We start from the raw sequence: 14479 nt of genomic DNA, 5'->3' as shown, positions 1-14479 counted from the left end.
CACTAGCCATGCCCACTCCCTAGCCCCAACCCCTCCACCCCACCCCAGAGCCAGCTGCATCAGCATGGGCTGAATGGTTCCTGTGACCCCAGCCCCCCGAGCCAGCCACAGCCTGTTATGCCGAGGCCCTCGTGCCCCCCAGAAGCAGCCGCATCTCTGCCAGGGACAAGGGTGCCAGGCATGTAGTAAAATACCTTTATTGAAAACACCCTTCAAAACCTCTGTGCCCCGACCCCCCCCATACACCCCCTGAGGGCAACCCCACCCCATCAGCTCCTGGGGTGGGGCTGCAAGTGGCCCCACTCTCCCCAGTCCTGGGGGGCACCTCCAAGCCCCGCGCCTGTGCTATCTCTGTCCTGCCCCCCTGCCCCCAGCCAGGAGCAGTGGGGGGCTCCTGCCCCTCGCCCCTGCAAGCTCAGGAGGGTGCATCGGGGGCATGGTGCCCCCGGGCATGGGGGCGGGAGGGGGCAGGGCGGATGAGAGGGGGTGGGGGTTGGTGGGGGGCAGGGCGGGGCTGGAGGGGCCGCCCCTGCTGTAGGGGGGGCGGCTGGCGGTGCAGGGGGGGCGCTGTGGGCAGCGGCGGACGCAGCAGCGGGGGCGGCTGGGACAGGGCAGCGGTGGCAGGCGGCGGGCGCGGTGAGGCGGGTGGGGCCGCAGGTGGGGGTGGGGCCGAGCGGGACACGGCCGTGATCTGCACCTGTGGGGGGGAGACGCTGTCAAGGGGCTGTGGGTCAGGAGTTAAGGGCGCTGGGCTAGTGGGGGGCACTGCACTGAGTGGGGGGATGAGGAGCTGCAGGGCAGAACTAAAAGGCTCTGAAAGGGCCAAAGGAGCTGTGGGGCAGGAGTGAGGGGCGCTGGCCGGGTTAGGGTGAGCAAGAGACTGGGGGGCAAGGGGCTATGGGGCAGGAGTGAGGGGCACCAGCAGGCGCAGGGGGCTGTAGGGTGGGAGTGAAGGGCACCGGGGTGGGGTCCACAGGTGGGAAGTGAGGGGCATGGTAGGCCTGGAGGAGCAGGGGCCTGCAGGTCCGGGGTCAGGGGTGGGGGGGGTTGGGAGTGAGGAGCCCTGTCTGGCTCGTGGGGGGGGAGGTCCTACCTCGTCATCCTCCTCGCTGCTGCCCGGCTCAGGTGGGGGGCGGGGGGCTGGCTGGGGGGCTCCAGCCCCTCCCCGTTCAGCCTCCCACTCGTGGAGGACGTCGTCCAAGCTGAAGCGGCGCCGGTAGCTCACGAAGAAGGTCTTGACCTGGGCCAGCGTCTTGTTGCCAATGACGCCAGCCACAGCCTGGAAGTCTTTGCCATAGCGCCGGATGGCTGGGGAGGCACAGGGCAGGGGAGGGGGGTCAGGCCTGGGGGGTCTGGGCCCAGCCCCACCCCCCAGTCCTCACACTCACCCTGCACGGCCAGCAGCTGTTCGTCCGTGGTCCAACGCGCGTTGACCTTGCTGTTGCCCTGTTGGGTGGGGGGGTTGAGTAAGCCAGGGCAGGATCAGGCTCCTCAGCCCCCCCGGCCCCGCCTCCATGCCTCCCGCCCCTCTCACCTCTGGGGGCCGCAGCTTGTCGATGCCGCCGTCCAGCACCTGCTTGAGGCTGCTGTTGATCTGCTTGATGCACTGAACCTGGCAGGGGGATTAGAGGTCAGGGGTCAGAGGCCAGCAGGGAGGTGCTGTGGCGCTATCAAGGCTTGGGGGGAGGCAGTAACTGAGATCAGAGAGCAAGAGTGGGCTGCCAGGGGAATAACTGGGGTCATCGGGCACTAGGGCTCAAGGTTCACAAGGCCCCAGGGTCTCTGTAGGGTGAGAGATCTAGTGGGAGGCACTAGTGCTTCATAGTTTGGGGGGGTCAGAGGTTGGGGTGCAGAAGGCTGGGGGACGGGGCGTGGCATTCAGAGGGGTTGGAGAGCCCTGGGGCAAGGGCCTGGGGTTGGAGTGCCACAGCTCCTAGGGCCAGGGGATGGGGGTGCCCCACCATCAAAATTAAGGGTGCCCTACCATGGGGCCAGAGGTCAGGGTGTCTCATTCCCTGGGTGGTTGCAGGGGCTGGGTCAGAGGCCAGGGTGCACCACCCTCAGGGGTCGGAGGTCAGGGCGGTTACCTGGCGCTTGAGGGCGATGAGCTGGGCGTCGAGCTGGCGCAGCGCCAGGGTGCCGAGGTCAGGGTTGGCCGACACGCCAGCCAGGGCCTCAGGGCTCAGGTACATGCCGCGGGGCGGGCGGCGCCGCTGCCGCAGCCCGTGATGCCGGTACTGCGAGGGGGCGGGGTCCCGGCGCCCTGGCCCTGCCCCCAGCCCTACCCCTGGCCCCGCCCGGCCCGGGGCCTTCCCGCAGCTCGCCTGGGGTAGGGCAGGGGGTCAGTGGGGCAGGCTGGGCTTGCTCCATGGCCCCCACTGCCCTCAGTGTCCCCAAGACCCCCACCCACCCAGGGACCCCCAACATGCTGTGACCTCCACAGCCCTTCCCCATGACCCCTGCCCCCTGGGACCCCTGCCTGTGACACCCATCCCCATAATCCCCCCACCCTGCTCCTCAAAGCCTTGACTGCAGTGACTCCCACCCCCTCTAACATCACCCAGGACCCCCAAGCCCCCCCCCCATGACCCCTGCCTCCCCCCGGGGCACTCTCACAGGCCTGCCCCCCCCAGTGACTTGTGACCCCCACACCTCCAACCCCTGCCCCCCACCTCCTCACCTCCTTCTTGGGGTCCCCTGTGTCAAATTCGCCCTCACTGGTGGCCCGGCCCTCCTCCATCTCGTCGTTGCTTGGGGGGGGGGCACAGGGGTTAGGTGCAGGTGGGGGGATCCTGCAGCCAGCCCCTGCCCCTGCTGTATCGCAGAGGGGCCCCCAGGAGACCCCTTTGGGTGCCCCCAGACCCCAAGGAACCTCCACACCTGCCGCAAGAGGCCCCAGACCTCCGTTCCCCACCGGGAGCCCCCACCTGTCGTCCCGCTCCTTCTTGCTGAGCAGGCGCCGCGCCTGGCGGTCCATGACGCTGGTGCGGCTCCGTGTCTTCTTCCATGAGTAGTAGTACTTCACCAGGCTGGGAATCAGCTTGTCCGGCAGCTGCGGGGCATCGCCAGAGCCCAGGTGTCAGGGTGGGGCCAGGGTGGGGCTGGGGGTGGGGCTAGAGGCTGGGGTGGAGCTGGGTAGGGGTGGGGCTAGGAGGTGGAGGGGCAGGTGGGCAGGGAGGGGTGTTGCTGGCCAGTACCACCTGCCAGCTATAGTGGGGATCATATTGGCCTGCGCCATCTGCTGGCTTGTACCATCTGTTTATGGGGCAGGGGAAAGGCATTGGCCTGCGCCACCTGCTGGCTAAGGGGGGTTGGTCTGGGCCACCTGATGTCTGTGGGGTGTGACCCTGGCCTATGCCACCTGCTGGCTGGAGTGGGAGAGGTCATGTTAAGCCTGTCCCATGTACTGGGTGTGAGGGGAGGTGTTGGTCTGTGCCACCTGATGGGGGGGGGGGGGAGATGGTCTTTGTTAGGTAGTGGCTGGAGGGAGGAGGGAGTTGGCCTGTGCCACCTGCAGCCTGGGAGGGGGGAGGGAGTTGGGCTGTACCACTTGATGGCTGGGGCGTGCCACTGGCCTGCACCATTTGATGTCTGAGGGGGTGATGGTCTGTGCCAACTACTGGCTGGGTGGTGATGTCATTGGCCTGTGCCACCTGTTGGCTGGGGGGTTGCGCTCACTATGGGCTGGAGCAGGGGTTTTCAATGCTTTTTAAGACCTGTACCCCTTCTGGTGGCAGCCGCTGGACAGGAAGCTTGCAGGGGGCCTTGCGTGCCAGTGGCAGCACCATGTGGTGGATGGCGGTAGTGGCTGCCATGTGAGAGCTTCACCCCCCCACCCCCCCAGCCTGCCACAGAGCAGCAGGGCACAGCTGCCCTTGCCCTCCCAACCCTGCTCTTGAGAGGCGGTGGCACAGGGGGGCGGGTGGCAGCACTCTTCCCCTTGCCCGCCCACGTGTACCCCTTAGGACTGTTCCAAGTACCCCTGGGGGTATCTCCATGATGTTTTCTGTCAGGCAGAGGGGCAGAGACGGGAAAACGGTGGCAGATACCATAGGCTGACTGCGGGGGGGGGGGGGGGGGGGGGGGGCCGAATGGGCATGTACCATCTGCTGCCCACTGCTGCTTGCCAATGGCACATACCATCTCCAACAGTGGGGGGTGGCTTGTGCTACCTGCCAGGTGGGCACAGAAGTGGCACATACCATCTCTGCTGGTTAAAGGGGGGGCATATTCCATGCGGAGAAGCATGTACTTCCTGGATCTGAGGGGTGTGTTGGGGATGAGCAGGTAGAATCAATTAGTGGCTGAGGAGGGGGGCATGTACCACCTGCTGGACATCCAGGGGGGCACTATGGCATGTAATACCTGCTAGCTGCAGGGTGGTACAAGGGCCCACACTTTCTACTAGATGCCAGGGGGCCCCCGTGGCACATACCATGTGCTAGATGGTGGGGGGGGTTGGCAGGTGCCAGTGGGTGGGGTGTGAAAGGAGGCACAATGGCACATACCATATGGTGTCTTTTGGGGGGGGAGGGGGCAGTGCAGCCTCACTTGCCATCTACTGGCTGCAGGTCAGGGGCATGGGGTACACACCATCTGCTGGATGGGGGGGGTAGCATGGTGGCCATCTGCTGATGCAGGGACAGGCACAAAATGACATGCATCATCTGTTAGATAGAGGGGGGACCCAGCAGTACATACCATCTGCTAAATACACAGGCCTGTCCCCTCTGCCCAATACTGACTGGGACAAGGCAGGTCGAGAAGGGTCATACTATGGAATGCACCATATGTTGGCTATGGGGGGGTGGCACATACCATCTGTTGGGGGCAGGTAGTGATACCCAGTGACCTATTCCATCTGCTAGGTATGGTGTGTTGGGGGGGCTGGTTACGCTGGTGCAATGTACCATCTGTTGGTAGGGAGATGGCCAGTGGCACATACCAACTGCCAGGTATGGGGGGGACCTGGTGGCACATACCGTCTGCTATATATGGGGGGTATGTGCTTGTATGCATCATCAATTAGATATGGCCAGGGGAGAGGGAGCTTAGTGGTACAGACCATCTGCTAGGTACTGGGAGTGGGTGCAAGGTGGCACAAACCATCTGCTGGGTGAAGCAAAGATGATACCCAGTGCCAGCCCTCAGGTAGGGTGGGGTGCATCCAGCAGCTGTAGCACATACCATTTGTTAGGCAGGGGGGTAGCTAGTGGCATGTACCATCTGGGAGGGAGGGGGCTGATGACATGTACTATCTATGGAGGGGAGGGGTTGGTGGCAGGTATTATCTGCCAGGTTGGGGGGGGGGCTCTCAGCCTGTACCACCTGGCAGGTGCAGCAGGGGCGGGCAGCACATACCATCTGCTGGATTCGGGCAAAGCTCTTGCCATGGAAGCTGAAGGCCTGCTCGAACAGCACCTTGTCCTCCACTGTCCACTCGTCTGGGAAAGGCGTGAAGTTGGCCAGGTCGGCCAGGGACTTCTCCACGTCATGCTTGTGCCATAGCAGCATGCCCAGTGCCTGGGGAGGGGGAGGGGGTGAGAGGAGGCAGCAAGGGCATGAGGTGGGGCATTGGTCCCCAGAGAGGGGGCACAGGATGGGGTGGGGTGTATAGGCAGTCCTTGGGGTGGGGGGGGGGATGAGGTGGGGGTGGCTAGAGATGGGGTGACACCTAGCAGTTGCCCTGCCCTCACCCCTAGCCCCTACCTGCTCAATGTTGTAGCCGTGCTTGTCCTTGGCCATGGCGATGTATTTGTCCACTAGAGGGGATGAGAGACTGGGCGTCAGCACTGCTGCCTGGGAGAGCTGGGGCTGCACCCACCTGCCCCCATCTCCTCCCGCCCTGGACACCTGGGTTCTGTGCATGTGTCCCAGATGCCTGGGTTCTGTGCGTACAGATCTGCCTGTCTGTCCATCCGTGTGTGCGCGCCGGGCTGTGCATGTGTCACACCTGAGTTATTTCCATAGGAGCTTGTGGTTGTCCTGGGCACTTGGTTCAGTGCATGTGTGTGTGTCCTTAGCACCTGGGTTCTGTGGGAGTGCATTTGAGCGTGTGTTTGTGGGCCTCAGTGTGCATGCCATATGACATAGGCTGCATGTGCATGTGGAGGTGCATAGACAGATGTCCCATCCCAGACAAGGCCATCCCTGGTGCCCTGCGTGTATGTGTTGGGGGGCACCAGTGGAGACACACATCAGTGTAGGACTCCTTGCCATACCCCCCAGGGCCTGGCCCCCTCTGTATGGGGAGGAGGGCTGGGCTGGGCAGGGGCTGTGGCTCCGGCTCCCATGGGGCAGGAGGGGGCAGTAGAAGGGCATCTCACGTTTGGCATCAGACACGCAGTGGTTGGGAGACCAGACCAGCATCCCCTTCAGCTCCTTGTTGCTGTAGCGTGCAGGGCTCTCTGCAGGGGGATGGGACATGGGTCAGCATAGTGCCCCTCCGGTCCTGCCACTGCCCCTCACTCACACCCCACAGTCCCCTGCCCTGCCCATGCCCCTCACTCCCAACCTGCAATCCCCTGGCCCTCTCAGCCATGCTGGTGCCCCTTACTCCTGATCTGCAGCCCCTGCCCCCTCACTCCAAAGCTGGGGAACCCTGACCCATCTCCTCCATGGCTTCAGTTAACCCCTCATGGCAATCCACTTGGGATGGGGGAGGGGTGCGGCCAAGAGCCAGCAGGGAGCGGGTTACAGCAGTTGGCAGAGCTGGGACAGAAGGGAGGTGTTGGTCCCCCCACCCCACACCTTTTAGGCCCAGCCTGGGATGGGGTTAGGGCTCTTACCTGGCTTGCATTCGGGGATCACGGCCTGGTAGTCAGCGCCTACCCGGATCATGCTGTCTGCAAGGCGAGGAGAGGGGCAGGTGAGAAGCAGTGGGGCAGAACCCAGGGGTTTTGGCTTGCGGCCCCCACCCCATCAGCTGGAGCAGCAGACAAGGCTGGGGTGGGGCAGGGCAGGCCCCAGTGCCCCATGGCAGGACTAGGGGCCACTCTGTGCCAGGGAGGCCCCACCCCAGAGCCAGCTGCATCCATTACACCCAGCCACTGGCGCCACCCAGAGGTGGCTGCATTTTGGCATGGGTTTGAAGTCAGACCCAGCAGTGTTTGGGGGTGGGGGAAGATAGGAAGGGGTGGGGGGGGACACCGCATCTCTAACCCACCCCAGCCTAATCTGTCAGTACCCCTCACTCCTGACCTGCAGCCCCCTGCACCCCTGTGTCCTGCTGGTGCCCCTCACTTCTGACCTTCAGCACCCCGATCCTGTCACAGATGTCCTATGGGAGGACAGTGATGGGGGGGCACCAGGGTATCACCGGATGCCCCCCCCCACCCCCGCAGCAGGATGCTGTCTGCTGAGCAGCTGTGACAGGCGGGGGTGGAGGGGGGGGCTCCCTGTTGCCATGGTGATAAGCTAATGAGGCTGGCGAGGATACCCACCTTGGGAAACCCGCAGGTCCTTTGTGCCACCCCAGGCGCCTGCTCCTCCCCAGAGCCAGCCGCCATGACTCTCAAGGTCCTGTCCCCCCCTGCCCCCCCAGCAGGAGGGGCTGGACTCCTGGGTTCCCTCCCAAGCAGGGGGGGAGGAGGTGGCTAACAAAGCCGGAGCCAGCACGCGGGAGCGCCCGGGGACAATGGGGCCAGGGCTAGCGGCCAGGGCCTGGCCCAGACGCCTGGGTTCTTTGTTCACGCGGGGGGGCGGGGGGATGTGGGCCTGGCTGGACCCCAAAGTTACCCCGGGGGTGCTGGACCCCCCCTCCTCCACTCCCAGCCTGGGGGGGACCAGCACCAGCCTCAGCCCCACCCATTGGGCCCAGGCCCCCCATATACATGTCCCAGGCATGTACACACACGTATGAGTCCCAGGCATGATCTCTCTCTCACACACATGCATGCTCACCCGTGCATAAATCCCAGGTGGGCACTCACACCCCTACCTGTGTCCTGTGTGAGCTCACACGCACTCCCATGCCCGAAGGGTAAGCTCACACACACATGCGTGTCCCAGCCATGAACCCACACTCGCTCAGCTGGCCCAGGTGTGAGCTCCCACCCGTGCTGGGCCCAGGCATGGACTCTGTGTGTCACACACACGCACACATGCACACACGTCACAGGTGAGCTCACACCCCCCAACCATGTCCCAGGCATGTGCTCCCATATACATGCCCCAGATGTGAACTCCCAAGCACATGTGTCCAAGGTATGAACACTCAAACACACATGTACACATGCTTCAGATGTAAAAGTATACACATGCAGACACACATACACATCCCAAGTGTGAGCTCACTCTCCCCCAAACCTGCCCCAGGCATAAGCTTATACATGCACCGTGTACCCCAGACGTGAGCTCACTTTCTGTCTCTCTCTCTCTCACACACATACACATACATACACACACACACACACACACACACACGTGTGTCCCAAGTGTGAGCTCACACTCCCCCAAGCCTGTCCCAGGCATGAGCTCACACACACACACACCAGGCATGAGCTTGCTCTCTTTCTCACACATGCATACACACACACGTGCAGGATAAGTATGACCTCGCTCACACACATGCACACCCCCCTCTCCCTACACCTGTCCCTAGCAGGATCCCCAAGCCCTCACCGCCACGCGTGTGCCCCCCCCTTGCACCACCATCGTGCGCTCACCGTGTGAGTGCTCGTCCTCGCTGCCCTCGTCCTCCGACGGGGGCTGGTGCCCGTTGGGGGCCGTCTTGGCCCGGCTGCGGGACAGGATCCCCGAGGCCGGGCTGGGCTTCTCCATCACGGACGGCATCGCCCTCGTGCCCCGGCCTGGCACACGCGTGTGAGCTCACGACTGGAGGGGGCGGGGCACTTGGCACGATCAGCTCCCCCCAGCCAACGGGGGGGCGCTCTATAATGGGGCGCGGGGGTCTCTAGCTTGAACTCCCCCCAACAAAGTTGCCCCAAGTCCTCCCTGACGGGGGGGGGCAGGGCCCGGGCACCTGGGTTCCTGAATCAAGCCCCTGCACTAGGCGGGGGTCTGGCCCAGGGCCCTGCACGCGGCCGCCTCTGCCCGGGGGGAGGGCAGCGGGGGCAGCGGCGGTCGCCTCGGTGCCCCACACACAATGAGGCGGCAGCCGGCGTCGCCTGCTGCTGGCAGTGGTTGGGGGGAGGAGGGGGGGAAAGTAGTTCCAGCCGGGCCGCAGCACCGCCCGCCGGAGCGCTCCGCCGCCCGCACAGCTGGCCCGGGGCTGCGGCCAGATGTGCGGGGCTGCTGGGGGTGCGGCCCGGCCCGGCCCGGCCCGGCCGGGCGGGGGCCGCTCGGGACCGGGGCCGTGCGGGCGTGCTCCCCAGCTCCCCCGCCTTGGCCCAGCCCCAGTGCCCTTATTCGCCCCGCCACCCCTCGGCATCCCCCTCCCTCCCTTTTCTCCCCAGCCATCCTCCTCCAGGCACCCATCCCCCTGCGCATCCAGGGACCCACACAGCCATCCATCTCTCGCCACCCCTCTGCTCCCTTTTTCTCTCCATCCATCCACCCCATCCTCTCCTATTCATCCACCCATCTGTCAATCCATCCCTCGCCCTCCTGTCTGCCCCCATCCAGCCCACCCCAGAACTCTACCGACTTATCTGTAGTTCCCTCCCTCCCTCCCATCCACCTAGTCACCTAGCCTCCATCATCTAGCTCGCTAGCTAGCTCCCTGTCTGTCTACCTACCAACTGATGAACCTCCTTATATCTTTCCTGCCTTCCCCATAACTGTTATCATCTATCCATCTTGCCCCACTTCCCCTCCATCCATCCATCCACCCACCTCCAGGCCTTTATCCCTCCCACCATTCCCTCCCTGCCCATGCCCACAGCTCCAACCCCCCCCCCCCCCGACGACAAAGGGGTGCCTTTGTCTGCAGACATCTGCTTTGCCCAAGAGGGGGGCTGGGCGGCACCGGGGGGTTGGGGGGTCCGGGACACAGGATGCCATGGGGGGGATGCTGGGGCCTCTGAGAGCTGGGCCTGCATCCTGTTGCCATGGCAATGCCCCCCACCACCTCCACTGGGCCTGGGAGGTGGGGGCTCAGCCTTGACTTCCCTGCCCCCCCGCAGGGGCAGTAGTGGAGGGTAGCATGGTGGGAGGAGGGAGGAGTTTCCCACGGAGGGGTGGGGAGGGGGCAGGGGTGAGTACGTGCGTGTGAGCACGTGTGCGAGGGGGCAGGGCCAGGCCCTGGCAGGGAGGGGGCTAGGGCTGGGTGTGTGTGTGTTGGATTCCTGGTTTCTGCGTGTGTGTGTGTGTGTGTGTGTCTGTGTCTGTGTCTGTGTCTGTGTCTGTGTCTGTCCTGGACACCTGGGTTCTGTGCACATTTGTCTATCCTGGATGCCTGATTTCTGTGTGTGTGCGTGTATGTGTGTGTGCGTGTGTCCCAGACACCTGGGTTCAGGGTGTGTGTGAGAGCTCATACACCCAGGGAGGTTGCAGGGGAGCCCCTGAGGCTGCAGGTGCCCCCCTCAGGCTCAGCCTGCTCCTCGGCCAGGCTGTGCCCAGCTCTCCCAGCCCCAGGCTATAATCAGGCACCTAAATTTAGCCACGGGGCCTGCCCTGCCCCCTCCCCCCTTCCCACAGGGGAAAGGAACCAAGCCAGCCAGGCCATGGCGTGTTCAGGGACACAGCTGGGGGGAGGCCATGTGCGGGGGCTGCACACATGTAAGGGCATTTGCTCATGTGCAAGTGTCTGTGTGTGTAGCCAAGCATGTAAGGGCACATATGTACACACACGTACCTATTTGTGTGTGTGTGTGCATGCACACAGAGGAATGTAGGTATACTTGTGCACACTGGCGTGTGCATGTGCATTGGTGTGTGTATTGATGTGTATATACAGGTGCATTGACTTGTATGCATCTCTGCATGCACAGATGTGGGGGCACATATGAGTGCATGCATGTACATGTGCAAGCATGCGCCTACCTCTGGGGGCACACATGTTCACGTCTTTTTGTCCACACACTCACATGCATGTGCAGGGATTTGCATAGGTTCATGTGTGGCTGTGCATGTGCATGGTTGCATCCACCCATCTGCCTGGGCTCACACATGTGGCACTCAGGTTGCGCTGGGGGTGGGGGACTGCACCCTGTGGCGCTGTCCCTAGCCCTGGCCCCAACCCGCCCTGTCCTGCCTGAGATGAAAGGCCCCAGGGCCATCCCAGGGCCCCTGAGCAGCTGGGCTGCCGGGAGGGGGAGGGGCAGACTGGGGTCACGTACACGCTTGCACACGCAGCGGCACCCCTGTGGCCAGACATAGGCACAGGGAAGCCAGGTGACTGGGACACACATGCACACATACAGAGCCTAGACATCCAAGACACACACACACACACACACACACACACACACACGCCTGCAACTGCACTCCCCCATCATGCCATCCCATGGCCCCGAACACAGGGCCCAGCACTGAGTCATATCCCCCTCATACTCATGCACACACCTGCTTTTCTAGCCAGACTTTGACAGCTGCCCACACCCCCCAGTGCCCCCAGCCCCCAGGCTGCATGGGGGGTCACGTGGTCCAGGCCCTGGTGGGGAGGCCTGGGGGGAAGGGGTGCCCCCCCCTTTGTGCAGCCACACAAAGGAGGCCCCCGTGCCATCTGCTCCCTGCGCCCTGCCCTGGCGGTCTTAAAGGGACAGGGACCCTTTTCCCTTCTCCTCTCCCCCACCGAGCTGCAGGGGGGGCATTGTTCTCATGGGGGTGGGGAAGCCAGAAGCTGCCCCCCCAATCACTGAGGAGGCAGTAAAGGGCACCAGGTGTCATACCCTCACCTCCAAACCCTCAGGGATCCAGAAGGGGAAGCCAGGGGATAAACCCAGAAGGGTCCCCATGGACTGGCGCTCAGCACAGGTGTTGTGCAGTGCAGTGCTGCCCTGGGGGGTTAGATGGGGACAGCTTTAGCCCCAGGCCAGGGCACCTTCAGGGCTGGGGCAGCAGGGCTCTGCCTGCCATTAGCATCCCCCACCTGCATCCAGCTGGGGGAGAAGGTGGGGTGGCAACTCCGGAGTCGGTGCCCCCCCACCAGCCATTGCTGACGGAAACCAGCAAGTGGGGGCAGGGCAGCTGGGGGCTGTGGGTAGGGTGTGAAGGACACCAAAAGTGGGGGAGGGGCAGGGGGACTGTGGGTTGTGAGTCGGGAGTGGGGGGCACCGGCACAGCTGGATGGGGGGCAGGGGGCTGTGGGTCCAGAGTGAGGGGCACCGGTACAGATGGATGGGGGCAGTGGGCTGCAGGTCTGGAGTGAGGGGCACCAGTAGAGATGGATGGGGGGCAGGGGGCTGCGGGTTGGGAGTGAGGGGCACCAATACAGATGGATGGCAGGGTTGGGGGGGCGGAGGGCCGCTGGTTGAGAGTGCGGGGCACTATGCAGGCTGCTGGCAAGCAGCCTAGATAAGGTGGATTAATTTGCCCAACATGGCCAGAGCAGTACCTCAGTTTCCCTCCTCTAAGGAGTGGGGGAGGGGTGCATGGGCACACAAGGTTTTCCCCTGGTGCACTGGGGAACAATCCCTCCTGGGTCAGGCTCTGGCCACCTGTGCTGCAGCCCAGGGTCACTTCCTTAGGTCCCATTATAATTGCTGCTAATTACTGAGACACTGGGAACCCAGGGCCTCCCACTGCCCCACAAGGCACAGAGATTGCCCTCCCGCCCACGGCCCTGCCTGCTCTGGGGAGGAGCCGCCCGCCAGCCTGCTTTAGCCTCCAGCTGCCCTAGGACATGTGTGTTTGTGTCCTGGATGCCTGGGGGGAGGTGTGTGTGTGCATGCATATGTGTGTCACCTGGATCGTGTGTGCGTGTATGTGTTCACACATGGATATATCCCCTGGATGCCTAGAGTGTGTGTTTTCACATGCACACACATGTATGATATATGCCAGACACCTGGGTTGTGTGTATGTGTGCACACACATGCTGGACACCTGGATCTTCTGCACTTGTGTCCATCTTGACACCTGGGTTCTGTATATGTTGGTGTGAGTATGAGTGGTGAGCATGTATGAGTGTTCCCAGATACCTGGGTCCTGTGCATGCATGTGTGTGGGGGGGGTATCCCAGATACCTCTATTCAATATGCGTGCGTGCATGTGTGCGTGTGTGTGTGCATGTCGAGATTGCCCGGGTTCTGTGTCTGTGTCTTCTGGGTGCTTGGGTCCTGTTTGTTCAACCGTGCATGCACTCACATGCATATGTCTGTGTGTGTGTGAGCAAGAGACCTGGATCCTGTGTGTGTGTGTATTCCAGACACCCAAGTCCTGTGTCCATGTATGAGTATATCCCAGATGCCTGCATCATGTATGTGGGTGTGAATCCTGGATAACTGTGTCTTCTGTGGTGGTGGGGGGGGTTGGGGTGGAGGGGGGAGACAACGAGCACACATTAGTGTGCGAGTATCCCAGATGCCTGGGTCCTCCTTGCACTCGTGTGTGTGTGTGTGTGTGTGTGTGTGTATATCCTGGATACCTAGATCTTCTGTGTGTATGTAGGAGCAGGTGAGATGGGGAGGGGACAGTGAGGGCATATGAGTATGCGAGTATCCTAGACTCCTTTGTCCTACTTGTACGTGTGTGTGATTGTGTATCCCGGATACCTGGGTCCTGGGTGTTTGTATGGAGGTGGGCTGGGATGAAAGAGGGGAGCAGCGAGTGCACATGAGTGAGTATCCTGGACTCCTGGGTCCTGCTTGCACATGTGTGTGTGCAATGTGCATGTGCGCGTGTCCCAGGTCCTGGGGTAGGGCACAACATTCAGGACCCCTTTAGCACTCTGTCCCCTCCCCACCTCCCAACCCCTCACCATTTCCTTTGGGAGACACTGCCAAAAAACAATACCCTCCCGCCCCACCCCAGCCCCCCAACACTTCCCTCCAGCCTGGATCTGTAGTGCTTACCACACTGCCCTGCACCTAATGGCTTCCGTGCACAGGATCAGCAGGGATCCTGGGATCTCTGGGCCTCATGGAGGGGGTGGGGAAGAGGGCCAGGGGCCCTGGGCTGGGGTCTGGGGCTCATGGGGGTGTCAGGTGGTAATGGGGATTAGAGAAGGGGGTGAGAGTGAGAGGTAGGGGGCCAGGGGCAGGGCATGTAGGGGGCAAAAGGAGCGGGGGTGGCAGGGGGGGTCAAGGGCATGGGGGGTGCTGGTCAAGTCATAATCGTGGCATCGGGTTGGAGGTGTTGGGTCAGTGTCATGGAGTTGGGTCAAGGTCGGGCACAAAGGGCGTGGGGTCGAGGTTACAGGGTCAAGTCAGGATCATAGGGTCAGCTCAGAGGGCATGGAGGGCGGTGGGATTAGGTCACAAGGTGAAGCCAGGGTCACCGGTTCAGGGTCATAGGGTCACGTCAGAGGGCATGGGGGCACTGGGTCAAGGTCATAGCACAAGGTCAAGTCAGGGTCCCAGGGTCAGGTAAGAGGGCATGGAGACAGTATGGTCAAGGTTACAGGGCCAGGTCAGAG

The 14479-nt window shown here is 62.9% G+C and overlaps 1 protein-coding gene across 1 annotated transcript; it reads right to left on the bottom strand.

The window, feature by feature from the left end:
* Positions 1-229: 229 nt before the first annotated feature.
* On the bottom strand, positions 230-9170 carry RCOR2 (REST corepressor 2). Its single transcript, XM_090055072.1, has 12 exons — positions 8667-9170; positions 6789-6845; positions 6327-6407; positions 5710-5762; positions 5362-5523; positions 2928-3052; positions 2681-2750; positions 2088-2324; positions 1535-1612; positions 1389-1446; positions 1094-1308; positions 230-697 (listed from the first exon to the last, which is right to left on the bottom strand). Exons 1-12 carry the CDS (start codon positions 8791-8793, stop codon positions 416-418), a joined length of 1545 nt encoding a protein of 514 aa, XP_089911198.1. The 5' UTR covers positions 8794-9170; the 3' UTR covers positions 230-415.
* Between the last annotated feature and the right edge of the window lie 5309 nt (positions 9171-14479).

This window comes from Crocodylus siamensis, chromosome 6 (genome assembly GCF_052110815.1).
Source record: "Crocodylus siamensis isolate JL-2025a chromosome 6, ASM5211081v1, whole genome shotgun sequence".
In the NCBI taxonomy this organism is placed as follows: domain Eukaryota; kingdom Metazoa; phylum Chordata; order Crocodylia; family Crocodylidae; genus Crocodylus; species Crocodylus siamensis.
The sequence above is the reverse complement of the archived record's forward strand: the minus strand, read 5'-3'. Positions and strand labels throughout refer to the sequence as shown.

Excerpts from the sequence above, each read along its gene's own strand:
- RCOR2 (XM_090055072.1), bottom strand. The coding sequence starts at position 8,793 with ATGCCGTCCGTGATGGAGAAGCCCAGCCCGGCCTCGGGGATCCTGTCC. Across the intron at positions 5,763-6,326 it reads CTGCGTGTCTGATGCCAAAC|TGGACAAATACATCGCCATG; the intron begins GTGAGATGCCCT and ends CATCCCCTCTAG. Across the intron at positions 1,613-2,087 it reads TCATCGCCCTCAAGCGCCAG|GTTCAGTGCATCAAGCAGAT; the intron begins GTAACCGCCCTG and ends TCCCCCTGCCAG.